Genomic DNA, 15,767 nt, shown 5'->3' on the forward strand with positions numbered 1-15,767 from the left:
CGATTATAAGTTGGGCGTAAGCACGCGGGCGTAGGAGATGAACGGCGTGCATGACACGTCCCTCTCACGAGAGCGCGCTGTTCAAACGGTGGATCTCATCATTTACATTAGCGGCGGCCGGCATGCAGCTTTATATTATCACGGAATCGGTCTAAAAATAATCCATCGACCTGCAGCCGTCAGTGTTAACCGGCCCGTAACACGTCGCGTTCACATCACAGCCAGAAGTAGAACCACTGTTTTACTACGCCGGGCAAGGCAGGAATCTCACGGAGGAGTGAGTTCAGATTGACAGATCACTGTGAAATGCTAAACGGCGCGATACACAGGGATCTTCCTCCCGTGGGCGTGGGCCCTACCTGCATGTCGTACTCCGGCGTACACAACCGTAGCAGTGGCCGGCCGGCCCGGTGCCCCCCCCCACCGGCCCCATCCAACGATCTTTTCATCCCCGGCTCACCGGCGCAATTACTCGCGCACTACCACCGGCATCTGCTAATCACGCCTCCCCGTGCCGCGCTAAAAAGGCTTTATCCCATAGGCGCTACCGGACACAGCGAGCCAAAGGAAACACTGCCACAAAACCCGCGGCCGCGGGGTTCACGGGCGGGCACCCCCACGCCCTCATTCACACCAGAGTCTCCGCTCCACTCCACTCCCGCTGGGCTACCGTCTCACTCTCACCCACGGCCGCCTACCGCCGGGGCCATGGCGGAAGTAGCGGCGCACGCGCTGGCGGCAATGCGGGGGCGCGGCGAGGTGGACACGTCGTCCCAGTTCGAGTCCGTGCGCCAGGCCGTCGACCGCTTCGGCGGCGGCGCCGTCTCCCCGTGGCGCCAGCCGCCGTCGCCGCCGCCGCCGCTCCAGCTCCGGCCGGAGGTCAGTCTCGCCCACCCACCCTCCCACCTCCCCGCCCGCATCTATTATCCCGCCTTTCTCTTTCGCGCAGGTGGTGGCGACGCTCTGCTGGTGGCCGTCACATCTGCTTTCCCTCTCAAAGCGCTTTCTCATTTCTGCGTTTTATAACCCTCGCTTTCCTCGCGTTCCCCGGGCCATCTGCTTCGAAATCTCGCCGCCGCAAATCGCAATCTCAAACATACCCGGTCTCCTCTTCGGTTGAGTGATTCGAGCGAGCGGCGGTTGTTGCGGGAGACCGTGACATGACGCCGTGGGGGCTCCGGGGATCCATTTCATAATGGCGTTTAGCACCAGCAGGTAGCCTGGCCGGCCCGACACTGCAAATTTTGCATCTAGTACTAAAGCTCGACTATTGGATCTTGAGGCTGATTGGTTACGGACATCCGGTGGAATAGGTTGTCACTTTCCCTGTTGCGAAGTAAAATTACATTAATCCTGGAAGAAATTGAGGGATAGCTGAGCGGTGAGTAGCATTTCATGGTTGGTATGCTGCGGAGGAACTGCAAGATCATGCCAGTGATGCTAGCCTAGTGGTGTAATTGCTTGGGCATCACGAGGAGGATGCGTTGTGCACTGTAAGTATACATTAACAGAGCAAGTGAAGTACTACATTACTCTGCTAGTGTGTGTCCTTGACAGTCCTTCTATGTACATTTGTACGTGTTGGGCACTAATATTTCCCCAAAGATACTATGTATGGTGGATTGTGTAGTGAGGACGCTTTGGTATGAAATTTGGCGACATTGTTTTTGGCTCGAAGTCTCGAACACTGTTCTCACAGCTAGTAAATGCTCCCTCCGTTCACAAATATAAGATGTTCTAACTTTTTTTGTGAATGGGATGTATATAGACATGTTTTAGTGTGTATGTTCACTCATTTCAGTCTGTATGTAGTCCATATTGAAATGTTCAAAACATCTTATACTCCCTACGTATCAAAATATAAGACGTTCTTTGGTACAGAGGTAGTATTTGTGAATGGAGTAAACTAGTCACAAATACTAGCTTTGCAGCGGCTCATCCTGCCTTTTTGCTGCTTGATTGGTTATTGACTTCCTCACCATTTTAGAAAGAAGGCTCTTGAACTGCATATACACATCACGTGTTCTTTTATTTGATAACCAGGTCATATTTTGTTGAAGATATTGTTCATGTTCCTTATTCCATTGTCGATTTCAGCTTAGGAGTTGAAGTCATGTTCCTGCTATAAATCTTTATTGTCGAATAAATAAATTGATTTTGTTTTCTATGGTGCCATTTCTTCCAGGAGGTAGAACTCATGAAAGTTGAGGAACAAACCGTGAAGGTCGAGATGGGGCTCTTTGTTAAGGAAAGCGAAACATTCAAGGTGCTGAAAGAGTTGGAGTCAACAAAGCAGGTTATTGATGACTTGAAGTTGCAGATAGAGAAGGCAACATCAGAGTGTGGAAATGCAGCAACAGATCATGCTGATACCATGAAGATACATCCACCTCCTGATATAGAACGGAAAGTGGACGACCATGCCGAGCCACTGATCCAGAGCATAAATGCCATACAGTCTCCACTAGCCACACTGATGAAGCTGAATCAGGCAAAAGCATTCCTGAACATGGACACTGTCAAGATGTTCAAGTGCCAGATAGAGGAGGAGAAAGCATCCCTCGAGAGAACCCGTGAGAGGGTGCAGTTGAATATAGAGAAAGCTTCAGCATTGGAAGCAGAGTTGAGCAAAACTGCCGCGCAGCTACAAGCAGCAAAAGACCCGAAACCTGCGCTGGAACCTTATGACATATGGCTGCAGATGAAGCAGTTGAATGCCGAAAAAGACAAGCACAGGAAGATGGTCGAGGACTCGAAGCTCGAGATTGGTGAATTGACTTCCACAATTGAGCACACAAGATCTAAGGCGAAGACTCTTCAGTTCAGGATCGTCATGGCCGATAAATTGAAGGAAGCCTCAAGGCGGGGAGAAGCTTTCGCCCTCGCGGCGATGGGAAAAAGAAGCAACGTGGAGGACCCGGAGAGCGCTACATCCGACGTCACACTTTCTGTTGAAGAACACTCCAAGCTCCTGCGCGAGGCGGAAGAATCAGAGGTTGCCTCTAGGAACAGAATAGACGCGGCAATGCAGGAGCTGGATCAGGCAAACCAGGGCAAGGTAGAACTTCTGGAAAGAGTGGACGAGGCAATGGCCGCCGTCGAGTCCAGCAGGAAGGTTCTGGAGGAGGCCCTGAAGAGGGAGGAGTCCGCAAACAAAGCTAAGCTCGCAGCCGAAGATGCTCTCCGGAGGCTGCGGTCCGACCAAATAATTCTGAACTGGCGACCGACCGGCAACAGTAACAGCAGAAATAATTCTGTGAAGTTCAAGACCTCGGCAACGCCAGCAACACCCCGAAAGGTGGGCACGGGGATCTACGACGTGAACGGCCTGAGCCTGGTGGCCACCACGCCGAAGAGCACCAAGGCCATGTCCATCGGGCAGATCCTGAGCATGAAGCTCGACTGTGAGTTTGAGACTGCCACTGGGAAGACTACTGGTAAGACGGCGAGTTCAGCGAAGAAGAAGGAGGTGTCTCTGGGGCAGATGCTCAGCCAGAAGTACGAGATGTACTCGCCGATGAGGATAGATCATGATGGCGCGTCCCGCAAGCAGTTCCAGCCCAGGCGGCGCAGGCTGGGGTTCGTGGTGTACGCGCTGCTCCTGGCCAGGCAGAAGCACAGGAAGAGGCAGCAAGCCCGGGCATCCTCCTGCACCAAGGTCGTGTAGCATAGTGTAGTTAGTATCTTTCCAGACCGTAGTACTTTACTAAGCTGTGTTTTTACAACCGGAATAAATGGTGCTCCTGGTTCAGCCCACAATTTACAACCGGAGTACTACTGTACTAGTAGTAGTACATGTGTAATTAGTTGGTATATGCTATATGATCAAGGTGGATGTTTAGCAGCTGTTCCTGGTTCCCAAAATTTTGGTGTGATAACCTGTAAATTTTCTCTACCGGGACTCACTGAGGGCATTTGGCATTTCTAACCGATCCCAATAACCGGTTAGAGGAGTAAAACCCGGTTAGTACAGAATAAATTATCCTCAGCCACACCGCCGCCGCCCTATATTTACTCCACCGTCGAAGGCCGAGTAAAAAAAAGATCCACTTCGCCACCTCTTCCTCTTCTCCTCCCCATCCCCCGCCGCTGGCGACTCCTCCCAACCCCCGGGTCTTTCTCCATCGCCAGCGCTCCTCACCGTTGATCCACAGCGTGGATCCGTGCCGCCACGCTCATGGTTCGTCTTCAAGCGGCGCGTCCTCAAGCAGCCGTCGCCCCTCTGATGCGGCCACCGCCCGCCGCATCGCCGACTTCCCCGAGCTCCTTCCGCCGCGGGAACCGTAGAGGAAATACCTCGGTGTCTGCCAGCGAGCGTGGGGGACTTGGGTTGCGGAGATCACCGACCGCGAGACCCACACCAAAAAGTGGACCGGGTCATTCTACACGGCGGAGCTCGTCGCGCTCGATACGACCGGTGGCAAGTTCGGCTCCATGGCGCGGCGGCGCGGCTCGACTTCCCGTTTGGGACGGCGCGGGTCCACCTCGTCCCGTCGGTGTCGGGTGTGGTGACCTCGGTGATGGCTCGGGAGGACCAGGAGGCGAGGAAGAACGTCGCGTCAGAGGCCGCCGATGAGGAATACATGGCAGACCTTCGCTGCCAGTACCCCGAGCTCGTGGAGGTGGAGTGGGCCATCTTCGCGGAGCAGGCTGTCAACGACGAGGTCATCGTCATATCTGACGACGAGGAGCAAGGCAGCGGCGACGACGATGGCACGGAGAAGGAGTTTGACGCCTAGGAGTGGCGGCGCATCTTCCCCGACTTCGGCGACGACAACATTGGCCTGAACCCAATGGGCGGTGGCATGTCGAGGCAAGACTGGCCTCTACAATGGCAAGGATGATGATGATGAGTAGTCTAGATTAGGGTTTAGTGTAGTTTAAGTTTGAATTTATGTTTGAAGTTCGGTTGTCAAGACAATGTGTTCGACTAGGTTAAACTTATGTTTAAATTTATTCAAATTTCGGTCAAAACTAGGTTGAACTGTGCATATTTGATTTTTACTCTGTTATATAGAGGATCGGTTAGGTCCGGCTAAATCTTACTGTTAAGAGTTTCCTCGGCCGGATCCTCGGTAGGATCAGTTAGAAATGCCCAGTACTTACCCAGGTTTATTTGTGGTTTGAAGCGTGGATGCGCCGCCGTGTTGCGTCCTCTTCCCTGCGTCGGTGGAGAGCCCTGGATCCCTCGCCGGTAATGGCCGTGGCGGCCTCGTTCCGAGTCGACGCCCTGGCCTCGCCTCTCCGGTACGTCGCTCAATCCTGGGAGTCTCGCAATACAACTCGCTCAATCCCGGCGCCGGCGTTGACAAATCTGGCCGGTTGGAGCTTGGCAGAGTTGGGGGGGATCGCCACTCTTCCAGGCCGTGGTGTTCTGGGCCGAATGTGGCAAACGGCTGTCGATGGGTCGCACCCGCAGCAAAATAGCAGCGGCCCAGATCCACGTGGCCCAAGTCCTGGCGAGCGAGAGAGGATCCGCCCAGTAGGACAGTTACATTTCCGGCCCATGAATCGATCCGTGGGGCCCACACGTGGTCCAGTCGGTGGCCGCTGCAGAGCGCGCGAAAACGCACCCTTCCCGCCAACATCTCCCGCCTCCTCCCGCCTAAAACGCGCCCCCCTTTTGTCCCCAAATCCAAACCCACCCCCAGACCCCGCCGCCACATTCCCCACTCGCATCTCTCCCCCTCTCCCTCCCGCTCCCCCCTCCCACCCCCGAAGCACCGGCGGCGGCGGCGGCGGCGGCAGCCATGGACGTCAACGAGGAGGCCATGGCGGCCAACAAGCGCGCCTTCCTCGACTTCCTCGACCAAGACGTAAGCGCGCATCTCCCCTCCGCCCCTTGCCCCCTCCTCCCCCGGCCGCTCGCCCGGCTCCTGTATGACGTTTTGTCTCTCCGTCGCCTCCGCAGGTCGGGAAGGGAGTGTACATGCAGGCCGTGCGCGACATGGTGCAGAGCAAGCGCCACCGGCTCACCATCGGCATGGACGACCTCCGCAACCACAACCTCGACCTCGCCCGCAGGTCAGCCCCCTCCGCCTCCCTTTCTCCCCTATCACGCACCGCCGATTTGCCTGGTCGATTCGGTGGTTACCCCCTTTTGTTGCATCTGTAGGGTGATACGGAGCCCCGGGGAGTTCATGCAGCCGGCGTCGGACGCCGTGACGGAGGTGGCCAGGAACCTGGATCCCAAGTTCCTCAAGGAAGGGGAGCGCGTGCTCGTGGGCTTCACCGGCCCGTTCGGCTTCCACAGGGTCACGCCCAGGGACCTCATGTCCTCCTTCATCGGCACCATGGTCTGCGTCGAGGGCATCGTCACCAAATGTAATTGAATCCCTTTCTCCCCACCATAATCTTGTTTTATGCCGTTCGGTTTATGTGATTCATGATGTTAATCTTGTATTAGTATTACACTGGCCAGAAGTTATCTGAAAAGTTCCCGTCGTATACTAGTATTTCTCTTTCTCGCGGAGAATAGATCTAGTGTTGAAATCGTGGAACAGCCAAATAAATCAAAAAGAGATAAACTGTCGCCAGTATTTGGTTTAAGGCAGTACGGATATACCACCAAAACGAGAATATTAATAAACTAGACACTTGATTAGTACATTAAACATCTACTCCCTTTTTATCAAAGTATAAGACACCTTTTGGCACTATCGTAGTGTCAAAAAATGTCTTATATTTTGATACAGAGGGAGTAGTTTTGCATTTGTGGTGTTAGTGCAGCCAATTTAGCTCTTGATACTGTGTGTAGCTAACTAGGTATGTCCTTGTCCTGGGCCAGCATCTGCATAATTCATGAGCATTTTATTTTTATGAAGATGCCATAATTTTTTTAGTGCCTTTTACTCCCTGAGGCTAATGTTCTTTTAATGTCTAAAAAAATTTCAGGCTCACTGGTGAGGCCGAAGGTTGTTAAGAGTGTGCACTACTGCCCTGCCACTGCGGCTTTTATGTCTCGTGAATACAGGGACATTACATCTTTTGTAGGCTTACCTACTGGTTCAGTTTATCCAACAAGGGTATGCTTTTATGTTCTATTTCCATTTATTATGATTCAAGGAAGCCTCTTCCATGTTATGCTTGCAATGCTAAAATCTGAATTGCTTAGGATGAAAATGGCAATTTGTTGGTCACCGAGTATGGGATGTGTCAATACAAGGATCACCAGACATTGTCCATGCAAGAGGTTCCTGAAAATGCTGCCCCTGGACAGCTCCCAAGAACTGTGGATGTTATTGTAGAAGATGATCTTGTAGATTGTTGCAAGCCAGGTGACCGTGTCTCAATTGTTGGTCTATACAAGGCTCTTCCAGGGAAAAGCAAGGGCAGTGTTAGTGGTGTCTTCAGGTTAGTCTATCTACTGCCTTCACAGAAGTCAAATTTAAAATATCTAGTTGGTGTGATCTGATGTGGTTTTGTATTTCTATACCTACAGGACTGTCCTTATTGCTAATAATGTTTCACTTCTGAACAAAGAGGCAAATGCGCCTGTCTATACTCGGGAAGATCTGAAGCGAATGAAAGAAATATCAAGGAGAAATGATACATTTGACTTGCTGGGGAATTCACTTGCTCCATCAATTTATGGCCATATCTGGATAAAGAAGGCAGTTGTACTCTTAATGCTTGGTGGTGTTGAGAAGAATTTGAAAAATGGAACTCACTTGAGAGGGTTAGTGTTTATACACCAGATAATTGCTGCTGCTATATGTTTTCATTGGTTGTAATGCTCATCATGTATCTTTCATATGCAGAGATATTAACATGATGATGGTGGGAGATCCTTCTGTTGCCAAGTCCCAGCTTCTGAGAGCTGTTATGAACATAGCCCCATTGGCTATATCAACAACTGGAAGGGGTTCATCTGGTGTTGGTTTGACTGCTGCTGTCACTTCTGACCAAGAGACTGGTAAGTTGCTGCAGTTGTCCATACACTTGTGTTTGGTTTTTGTACAAGTGCTAACCAAATGCCTGTGTCCAGGGGAAAGAAGGCTTGAGGCTGGTGCCATGGTTCTTGCTGATCGTGGCGTTGTCTGCATTGATGAATTTGATAAGATGAATGATCAAGACCGAGTTGCTATACATGAAGTTATGGAACAGCAAACTGTGACCATTGCCAAGGCAGGAATACATGCATCGCTAAATGCAAGATGTAGTGTAATTGCTGCAGCAAATCCAATATATGGATCTGTAAGTTCTTGCAGTTTCTTTTCTGTGCTGTTAATGGCATTCTACTGGTAAAATTTATGTTTCTGATGATAATTTCTGGTGGCATAACAGTATGATCGTTCAATAACACCAACAAAGAACATTGGGCTTCCAGATTCACTGCTCTCTCGTTTTGATTTGCTTTTTATTGTTCTGGATCAAATGGATGCTGAGATCGATCGCCAGATTTCAGAACATGTTGCACGGATGCATAGATACTGTGCTGATGATGGAGGTAATTTTGTGGTTTACACGGCAATGAGATTTATTTCAGGGGATTCCATTTCTTTCCAAGTGCTTAATTGAATAAAATAAACTGTTAACTGCAGGAGCAAGGTCTTTTGATAAAGCAGGATATGCTGAAGAAGAAGATGGTGATGCCAATGCAGCCATATTTGTTAAATATGATAGAATGCTCCATGGGCAGGATAGAAGGCGGGGCAAGAAGGCCAAACAGGACAGGCTGACTATCAAATTCCTGAAGAAATATATACATTATGCGAAGAACCTTATTCAGCCTAGGCTCACTGATGAGGTAACTTTGCATATGAGATGAGATATTCTTCTAGTCTATCAGCTCCATTTGTTTTACTAATGTGTATAACTAGTAGTAGTACCCACTGCCTCCATCATTGAGTACAATCTCTGATTACAATTATGCTGTGTAGAATACTACTTTCTGTTTTTGGCATTGTCAGTAGCCTTTAACATTGCATGTGAACAATTTTTTCATGTGTTAACATAATACACCCATCATTCCATAAGATAAGGAATGTAAGTTTATGGTATTTATGAAAGCGTAAGGATTTAGCATGTAAGAATGGGTATTGTTCTATTTATCCTGCAAAACACTTTGAGTGTCGGTTTTTCACTTATTTCTTAAGCATTTTATAAGTTAAATTTTAGTCAATGTCCTGCATTGGAAACTGTTAAGTCAACTGTGCCTTATATTTTGAAATCTGGAGAGTCGCCTGCCATAGGATATAAGGAAAACAATAATGTGTAGAAAAATGATTCATTAGCTATAGAATCTAAATGTTTTGTGCTCTTCCAGGCATCTGACCACATTGCAACTACATATGCTGAGCTCAGAGATGGTAGTGCAAATGCAAAGGTGAGCATGGGTCCTTTCTTGTTTATGGTATGTGTTTATAGTTGTCATTGCCTCATACTTATGTTTTTATAGGCTGGTGGAGGTACCCTTCCAATTACTGCGAGGACACTGGAAACAATAATTCGTCTATCTACTGCCCATGCAAAGATGAAACTGAGACATGAGGTATTTTGCTCCATACAGATCCAATTACCAAAGCAAGTTACCTGCAACAACTATCTAGACAAGCAAGTGCTTGTGATGCTTGTTTATAAAATTATGCTACCGTTCTATTTTTGGAAATAGCTTCATTCATTATTTTGAAGGATAGCAGGCACAGGATATTTTTCCTTGAAAAACTATAATGACATCACATGTATCTTGTTGCAGGTTCTTAAAACTGATGTTGAGGCTGCACTGCAAGTTCTGAATTTTGCAATATTCCATAAGGAATTGACTGACATGGAAGACCGTGAGCAGAGGGAGACTGAAAAACAACAAACTGAACAAGATGCAGGTGCAGGTGGTGATAATGTAGATGGGCCCGGAGGTGCAAGCGGTGGCAATGCAGACGTGCATGGAAGGTGAGTTTACAGCTTTATGCAGTGTCAAGTGTTCTACTCCCTCCATCCCAAAATAAGTGTCTCAACTTTAGTACAAAAGTTGAGACTTATTAATTAAGAACTAAGTCATCCTTTTTAACATTGAAATGGCCCCTCTTGGTTGGTCTTTCCCAGAAAATAGCCTGTCTCTATTTAACTGTTGTCCTGAGAATGAGTTATTTTGTTAGAGAATTTAACTCCATCCATCCCCTTTATGTTAAATGGAGATAAGAGATGCTGCCTATTAGGATTTTTTTTCGTTGACATGCAATCCAATCAGAACATAGAAGATAGAACATGAACTCCACTTTACAGAGCTATAGTTTTCACTGAAGTACTCTACTTTTTGATAAAGAGAGCTTTATTGAATACTCAGAAGCAGTAAACAATCATGGCTAACCATTGTCTTCACACAAATTGGTATGCCAAAACACTGCACTTCCCACATATAACACATTTAGCTAGGCGTGCAAGCTCATGAAAACAATTTACTGTTTTGCTGCAAATTGAAAAGATCACAAATAATTGTTTGCAATCTTAAATACTATATCCTCATGTGTTTTTTCTGTACTCTTCCTCTTCCCAGCTCTGACGACCCAATGGATGTGGATGGAGGCTCAGGCAATGCATCAAATGATCAGGATGTTTCTTCACAGAGGTCACTGCTTTGCCTGAAATTTACAAAATTTGAACCTTCTTGTTTGATTCTTCTTTGTGGCTGAATTGTTTTGTTTCCCTTGTGAATTTGTAATGTGCAGAATGGAAGCATTTGAGGCGATTCTTGGACAGCATGTGCTGGCAAACCATGTTGATCAAATGTCCATTGATGAAGTTGAGCAAACAGTCAACAGAGATGCAGCTGTTGCTTACACTAGGGGCCAAGTAGAGTTCATCCTGGAGGTATGGTTTCATTCAGGGTTTTCTTCAGTGAGATACCTATACACTTTGCTTCTTTAGATCTGGTATATTAAAATTCATTTCTCTGCGTTTTTCAGAGGATGCAAGATGCAAACAGGATAATGATAAGGGATGGCGTTGTTCGCATCATCTAATCACAACATGGATTGGCGTTGGACAAGCTGATTGTGGCATGCGTTGTCCTGATCTGTTCTCCGCTTTCTCTGAATTCCTGGAGAGGCTTTGCTGAAACTCTGCATGTGTGGCCGAGCTGTCTGTTGATGTACTTCCTATCTTGATTTTTATCAGTGAGGTTTAAATTGATGGTACTATTTATTCATGTAATGTACTGTCTGACCTAGTGCTATTTAGTCTCTGATTATGTCTGGTCTGCATGGTTAAATGCATTTAAACTAGTTGCACCGGGCATATATGACAGCCATTGTCACAAGAAATGGCTTGATCTGTTGGTGCCCAAATTTGCCCTACCAATAGTGCTATAATACTTTGGCTTTCGCTTGCTTGTTTGCCAAATTCTTGTTGCCTGTGTAATCTTGCCAGCGCCTCACAATCCTTGCACAGATCTTGCCATTTTATTACTGAAAAAGGCTTTCCTTGAATTTGAAAAGGAGGGCCAAGTGGATATTAAAATTTCTATGGTTTTTTTTGAAAGTGACACTAAAGGAAAAAATTCTACATTTTTCTCTTCTCCATTCTTTGAATGAAATACATGAATAGTAGCATCATATGAAACTTTACAATTCTTGTCCTGGTACAAACGCATGCACCCACAACACACATAGGCGTTGAGCGCAGCAACACCATCCCTAGCACTGCAAGAGCGGCCAGGGTGACAGCCTTGAACATGCCATCGCGAACAATTGAAGCCGCATATGATACGAGGGAAAAGGACCCGCCTTTTTCGCACCCCTAGGCGCCCCCCGGTGTCGAGACCCAGTAGGCCGGCTGAAACTAGCCTCCATCGACCCGTCCTGCGGCATCGGGCGTGAGACGAGCATGGTCTTGCTGTCGGGTGCGAGACGAGCTCGGTCCTGCTACCAGACACGAGGCAAGGTCAGTCCTGCTACTAGATGCGAGACGAGCGATGGACCGCAGCCGGGAGATGGCCGACCCTTTGATGAAAGTAGCACACAGGCGACGAGGAAAAGGGTCGAAGGCCGACATGAACCGCTGCGCCTACAAACGGGCCGATGCTGGAAGAAGCCAACCGCCGACACAACTGATCTGCCACCACCACAGCACCAATGCCTCCACGCCCTGGCTAGATCCGTCCGGAGCAACGCCACTTTGCACCGGAGCAGCGAGAACACCAGCAGCATCACCACCACCACATCAGGGCCGCCGGCCACCCCTGCCATCGCCTACCATCACCATCCACCGGATTTGGGCAGGGATGCCCAGATCCGTTGCCCCCGCCAACCACCACCATCCAGGACAGAGCAGGAGGCCAGATCCGCCGCCAGTCGACCCCTAGGTACTGGAGCCCCGAGACGCGCTGGAGGGAGGGGAGGAGGCGGCGCCGGCAGCCACATGATGCCGGTAGGAGGGAGAGGGCCGGAGCAGGGCCGACCCGACGCCACCAAGAAAAGGGGGCGATGCCACCAGCTACGCACGGGAGGGAGCCGCCCCGCCGCCGCCAACGCCACGCGGCCTTAGGCCGGCGACGCCCCCGGCGCGGCGAGGGAGGGGGGCGGAGAGGCAACGCTAGGGTTTCCTCCTGGGGACGCCCTCGGGAGCGCCTCGGGAAGGGAGGGGGAAGCGTTTTCTTCCTCGTCTTTTTTGTTTCGGGTTCTTCCCTTTCAACAAGCCTTCTTGCCATTTTATTTCCTCTAGCCAATTTTGTTTGGCTGGTTAATGGTTCATGAAAAATGGTAGGGCATGAGTCAAAGGCCAACATCTTACTGTTTCCTCCTGGTTGCCACAGAGCATGCTAACAAACGCTGATAGTTTCTTAAGTATCAGTTCACAAATCGCAACAGTCATATATTATCAGAAGGAGATGTATTTCTCAAATAATAAAACAACCCAATAGGAGAATCCTACAGAACTTAAATGCAACCGTCATTATACCCCAAAATTACAAATCACTGTTTTCTGCAGCGATAACAATCTGAAGAGGCACCATTTCTGTATATTCAAAAACAATTTTACAGAAATGGGGAAAAGCCGAGCCTTCATTTCCAACAATGGTAGACATCTACGTGAGAACTGCAAGCACATTTACTAATCTAATAGGCAAATATGGTTCTGGGTCTCACCATGAAATATGTGTGTGTTCGATAGTGATTTCAGTTAGATTATTGTGGCGGTGGGGCATTTGCAGCTAAATGTTCTAACCGCTGTGGTGGGAGCGGCGGCGGCCACTGTCGATCCTGAGGTTGCTGTGCCTGCTGCGGTGGTGGCCACTGTGGATCCTGAGGTAGCTGTGCCTGCTGCTGAACATCGCCATGCCATGACCAAACAATGTCCTTGAGTGACGGCCTAATGTCTTCTTTCAACAGTTTCTGGTACTCCATAGTGTCACCATTGGTCTTCTTCAACTCGACTAAGAGAAAAGACGACGCGAGCTCATAGATTTCTGCTTCAAACTCAAGAGTACCCTTCTTTCCTTCCCTCGGCGCGGCCAATTTCATCGCTCCATTGTCTTTCTTTGTAACTTTAAGCTTCATGCGTTGGGCAAGTTCCTCCAGCTTCACAAATACAGCTGCTGGCGGCTCATTGGAAGCAAATCGTGCCTCCCTTTGGCTATATCTTTCATCGAACAAACCAGATAGATCGAACCCAGGAGTGAGGGAAATGATATTAAATGCATTCATGCTCGCCGGTCCATCGGAACTCTTGCGACATGGAAGGCCAGACGCAGCAGCTTCGCTCGCATAAGTCTTGTCTTTTCTCAGTGGTGTTCTCTCAACCGGCTTCCTATACCAAGGACTTCTCTTTATCCTTGCGATGGACATTCTAGTATTAGGATCTGGATCAAGGATCCCACTAAGGAGCTCCTTCAGGTCAGTGGAAAAATAACGAGGGCATCTGTACTCAGCCTTAGCAATCTTTCTATACAACTCCATAAGGTTTCTTTCATGGAAAGGAAGATAACCGGCAACAAGAACAAACAGAATCACTCCACAAGACCATACATCTGCCTTTGCACCATTGTAGCCTTTCCTGCTGAGCACTTCCGGAGCAACATAAGCCGGAGTTCCACATGCGGTGTGGAGCAGACCATCTCGCCACTTTGACTTGGTTAGCGCACTTAAACCAAAATCAGAGACCCTAAGGGTCCCATACTCATCCACTAGTAGATTTTCAGGCTTCAAGTCACGATGGTAAACACCTCTACTGTGGCAATAATCTATAGCAGAGATCAACTGGTGAAAATATGTCCTTGCCCCCTCCTCACTAAGCTTCCCCTTGGCTAATTTGTTGAAAAGCTCACCGCCTTTAGCGTACTCCAGAACGAAGTAAATCTTGCTCCTGGTAGCCATTACCTCAAAAAGCTGCAGAACATTCGGATGCCTTACAATTCTCATTATCGAGATCTCCCTCTTTATCTGATCCACCAGACCAACCTTCAAGATCTTGTCCTTATCGAGTATTTTTATGGCAACAGACTGACCATTTGCTAGATTGCGAGCATAGTATACCTTTGCAAAGGTGCCTTGTCCTAATTGCCTCCCGATTTCATAACGCTGGGTCAAAACACTCCTCTCTTCCATTATATAAGCACAAAGCCTGAATCTTTATGATGGTCTATCTACAGACTGGTTCAGACTTCAGAGAGGAATGTTAGAGAAGACAGAGTCCTTCTCTCCATCAGGCTTCGGAAATCGGAACACAGAGGAGTGGAATGAAACCAGTCTGCAACCCACCACTCTCATCAGAACCGAGCAAATGAACCTGGGACGACGCAGTGGTGACTTTGTCACTAGACAATTGCCTCTTCCAACACGAGCTCAAGTGAATCACTCACCAGCCTGACAAATTCTACCTGCGAAAAATAATAAACTAGATTAGAATACACGTGCAAGTGTATGACACATACATCAGGGAATGAAGGTGGCATTTTTACAGCATCTATTTATTTGTGATGAATCGAACATCCAACCCACATTTCCATAAGAACAACGCAGAAATATATTATCTAGGGATCCCATATGTCTACCAGGGCAAATTCTGAGATCTGAAATGGTAAAATTGGGACATTAAACAGCATGACCAATATTCCACAAAACTGGGTGTCCTCTGCAAGATTTACAACAAGTGTAATAATTCCAACATTGTGCAATCGGATTACCGAACAGGAGCGTTAAACTCCTAGAATTGAGGCGACAAACTAAAGAAAGCAAAATTGCTCGCAGATTCCAATCAGATCGAGCGAAACCAAGAACCGCACCCCAATTCAGGGGCCAGGCTATTAACCTCACCTGATCTGAAGATGAATGGAATTCCCAAGTCCCACAAACGGATGGATTCGATTGGATTATACCGCGACGCAGACGGAGGTTGGCACCTTCGGGACATTCGTGATTCCTATTGCGGCATTGCACGGCAGCTCGCTGGCGGCGAGGAGGCTGGCTGGGCTTCTCCGGCTCCCTTCCTCCTACGTGTGGTGGAGCGGTCGACACGGTGCGTTAGGCAGGCGGTGGGCGGCGATGTGGGGACCGAAGTTATTTTTTCCTGTTTTTGCCCTTGGTTCTTGCGAGTTTCTGTGGGACGGACGGTCAGCGGGCTCACCTGCACTGGCCAAACGGCGATAACATTATCTATTTTTTTAGGGAATAACATTACTTTTTTTTTCTTGCGGGCATAACATTACCTATTATGCCGTTATAAAGAACATCTAATAATACAGTGTTTTTTAAAATATATATACTACTCCTGCTTTTGTACACTGATACCTGGATTATATTTTTATGCAAGAATAACAAAGATCAAGGATT

General features: G+C 48.3%; 3 protein-coding genes across 5 annotated transcripts; 2 read left to right on the top strand and 1 right to left on the bottom strand.

Moving 5' to 3' along the window:
• The first annotated feature begins 549 nt into the window (after positions 1-549).
• LOC123060041 (WEB family protein At2g38370) lies at positions 550-3,844 on the top strand. 2 transcript variants are annotated; one of them, XM_044482605.1, is made up of 2 exons: positions 550-879; positions 2,186-3,844. In XM_044482605.1, the coding sequence occupies exons 1-2, from the start codon at positions 709-711 to the stop codon at positions 3,665-3,667; spliced, it is 1,653 nt and encodes a 550-aa protein (XP_044338540.1). In that variant the 5' UTR covers positions 550-708; the 3' UTR covers positions 3,668-3,844. The 2 variants fall into 2 exon arrangements, with proteins under 2 accessions (XP_044338540.1, XP_044338550.1); XM_044482615.1 differs by lacking the exon at positions 550-879 and adding an exon at positions 932-1,493.
• Positions 3,845-5,628: 1,784 nt separating this feature from the next.
• LOC123060052 (DNA replication licensing factor MCM3) lies at positions 5,629-11,237 on the top strand. The gene is made up of 16 exons (XM_044482622.1): positions 5,629-5,816; positions 5,912-6,024; positions 6,116-6,324; positions 6,895-7,025; positions 7,115-7,353; positions 7,442-7,678; positions 7,761-7,915; positions 7,988-8,196; positions 8,287-8,449; positions 8,544-8,749; positions 9,269-9,328; positions 9,401-9,493; positions 9,698-9,891; positions 10,496-10,567; positions 10,668-10,809; positions 10,905-11,237. Exons 1-16 carry the CDS (start codon positions 5,751-5,753, stop codon positions 10,959-10,961), a joined length of 2,346 nt encoding a protein of 781 aa, XP_044338557.1. The 5' UTR covers positions 5,629-5,750; the 3' UTR covers positions 10,962-11,237.
• A 248-nt stretch (positions 11,238-11,485) lies between these two features.
• On the bottom strand, positions 11,486-15,553 carry LOC123060062 (CBL-interacting protein kinase 28). Of its 2 annotated transcripts, XM_044482635.1 has the most exons (3): positions 14,990-15,214; positions 14,791-14,815; positions 11,486-14,542 (listed from the first exon to the last, which is right to left on the bottom strand). In XM_044482635.1, exons 1-3 carry the CDS (start codon positions 15,038-15,040, stop codon positions 13,125-13,127), a joined length of 1,494 nt encoding a protein of 497 aa, XP_044338570.1. In that variant the 5' UTR covers positions 15,041-15,214; the 3' UTR covers positions 11,486-13,124. The 2 variants fall into 2 exon arrangements, with proteins under 2 accessions (XP_044338570.1, XP_044338566.1); XM_044482631.1 differs by lacking the exon at positions 14,990-15,214 and adding an exon at positions 15,252-15,553 and having other exon boundaries at positions 11,486-14,815.
• Between the last annotated feature and the right edge of the window lie 214 nt (positions 15,554-15,767).

The sequence above is a fragment of the Triticum aestivum genome, chromosome 1A (assembly GCF_018294505.1).
Source record: "Triticum aestivum cultivar Chinese Spring chromosome 1A, IWGSC CS RefSeq v2.1, whole genome shotgun sequence".
Classification (NCBI taxonomy): Eukaryota; Viridiplantae; Streptophyta; class Magnoliopsida; order Poales; family Poaceae; genus Triticum; species Triticum aestivum.

Bases quoted from the DNA above. Each gene is read 5' to 3' on its own strand.
- LOC123060041 (XM_044482605.1), top strand. From the start codon at position 709: ATGGCGGAAGTAGCGGCGCACGCGCTGGCGGCAATGCGGGGGCGCGGC. The intron at 880-2,185 runs GTCAGTCTCGCC...CATTTCTTCCAG, and splicing joins CGCTCCAGCTCCGGCCGGAG to GAGGTAGAACTCATGAAAGT.
- LOC123060052 (XM_044482622.1), top strand. From the start codon at position 5,751: ATGGACGTCAACGAGGAGGCCATGGCGGCCAACAAGCGCGCCTTCCTC. The intron at 7,026-7,114 runs GTATGCTTTTAT...TGAATTGCTTAG, and splicing joins GTTCAGTTTATCCAACAAGG to GATGAAAATGGCAATTTGTT. The intron at 7,679-7,760 runs GTTAGTGTTTAT...TTTCATATGCAG, and splicing joins AATGGAACTCACTTGAGAGG to AGATATTAACATGATGATGG.
- LOC123060062 (XM_044482635.1), bottom strand. From the start codon at position 15,040: ATGCTGTTTAATGTCCCAATTTTACCATTTCAGATCTCAGAATTTGCC. The intron at 14,816-14,989 runs GTAGACATATGG...TATTTTTCGCAG, and splicing joins AGATCTCAGAATTTGCCCTG to GTAGAATTTGTCAGGCTGGT. The intron at 14,543-14,790 runs ATTCACTTGAGC...GTGCTTATATAA, and splicing joins ATTTGTCAGGCTGGTGAGTG to TGGAAGAGAGGAGTGTTTTG.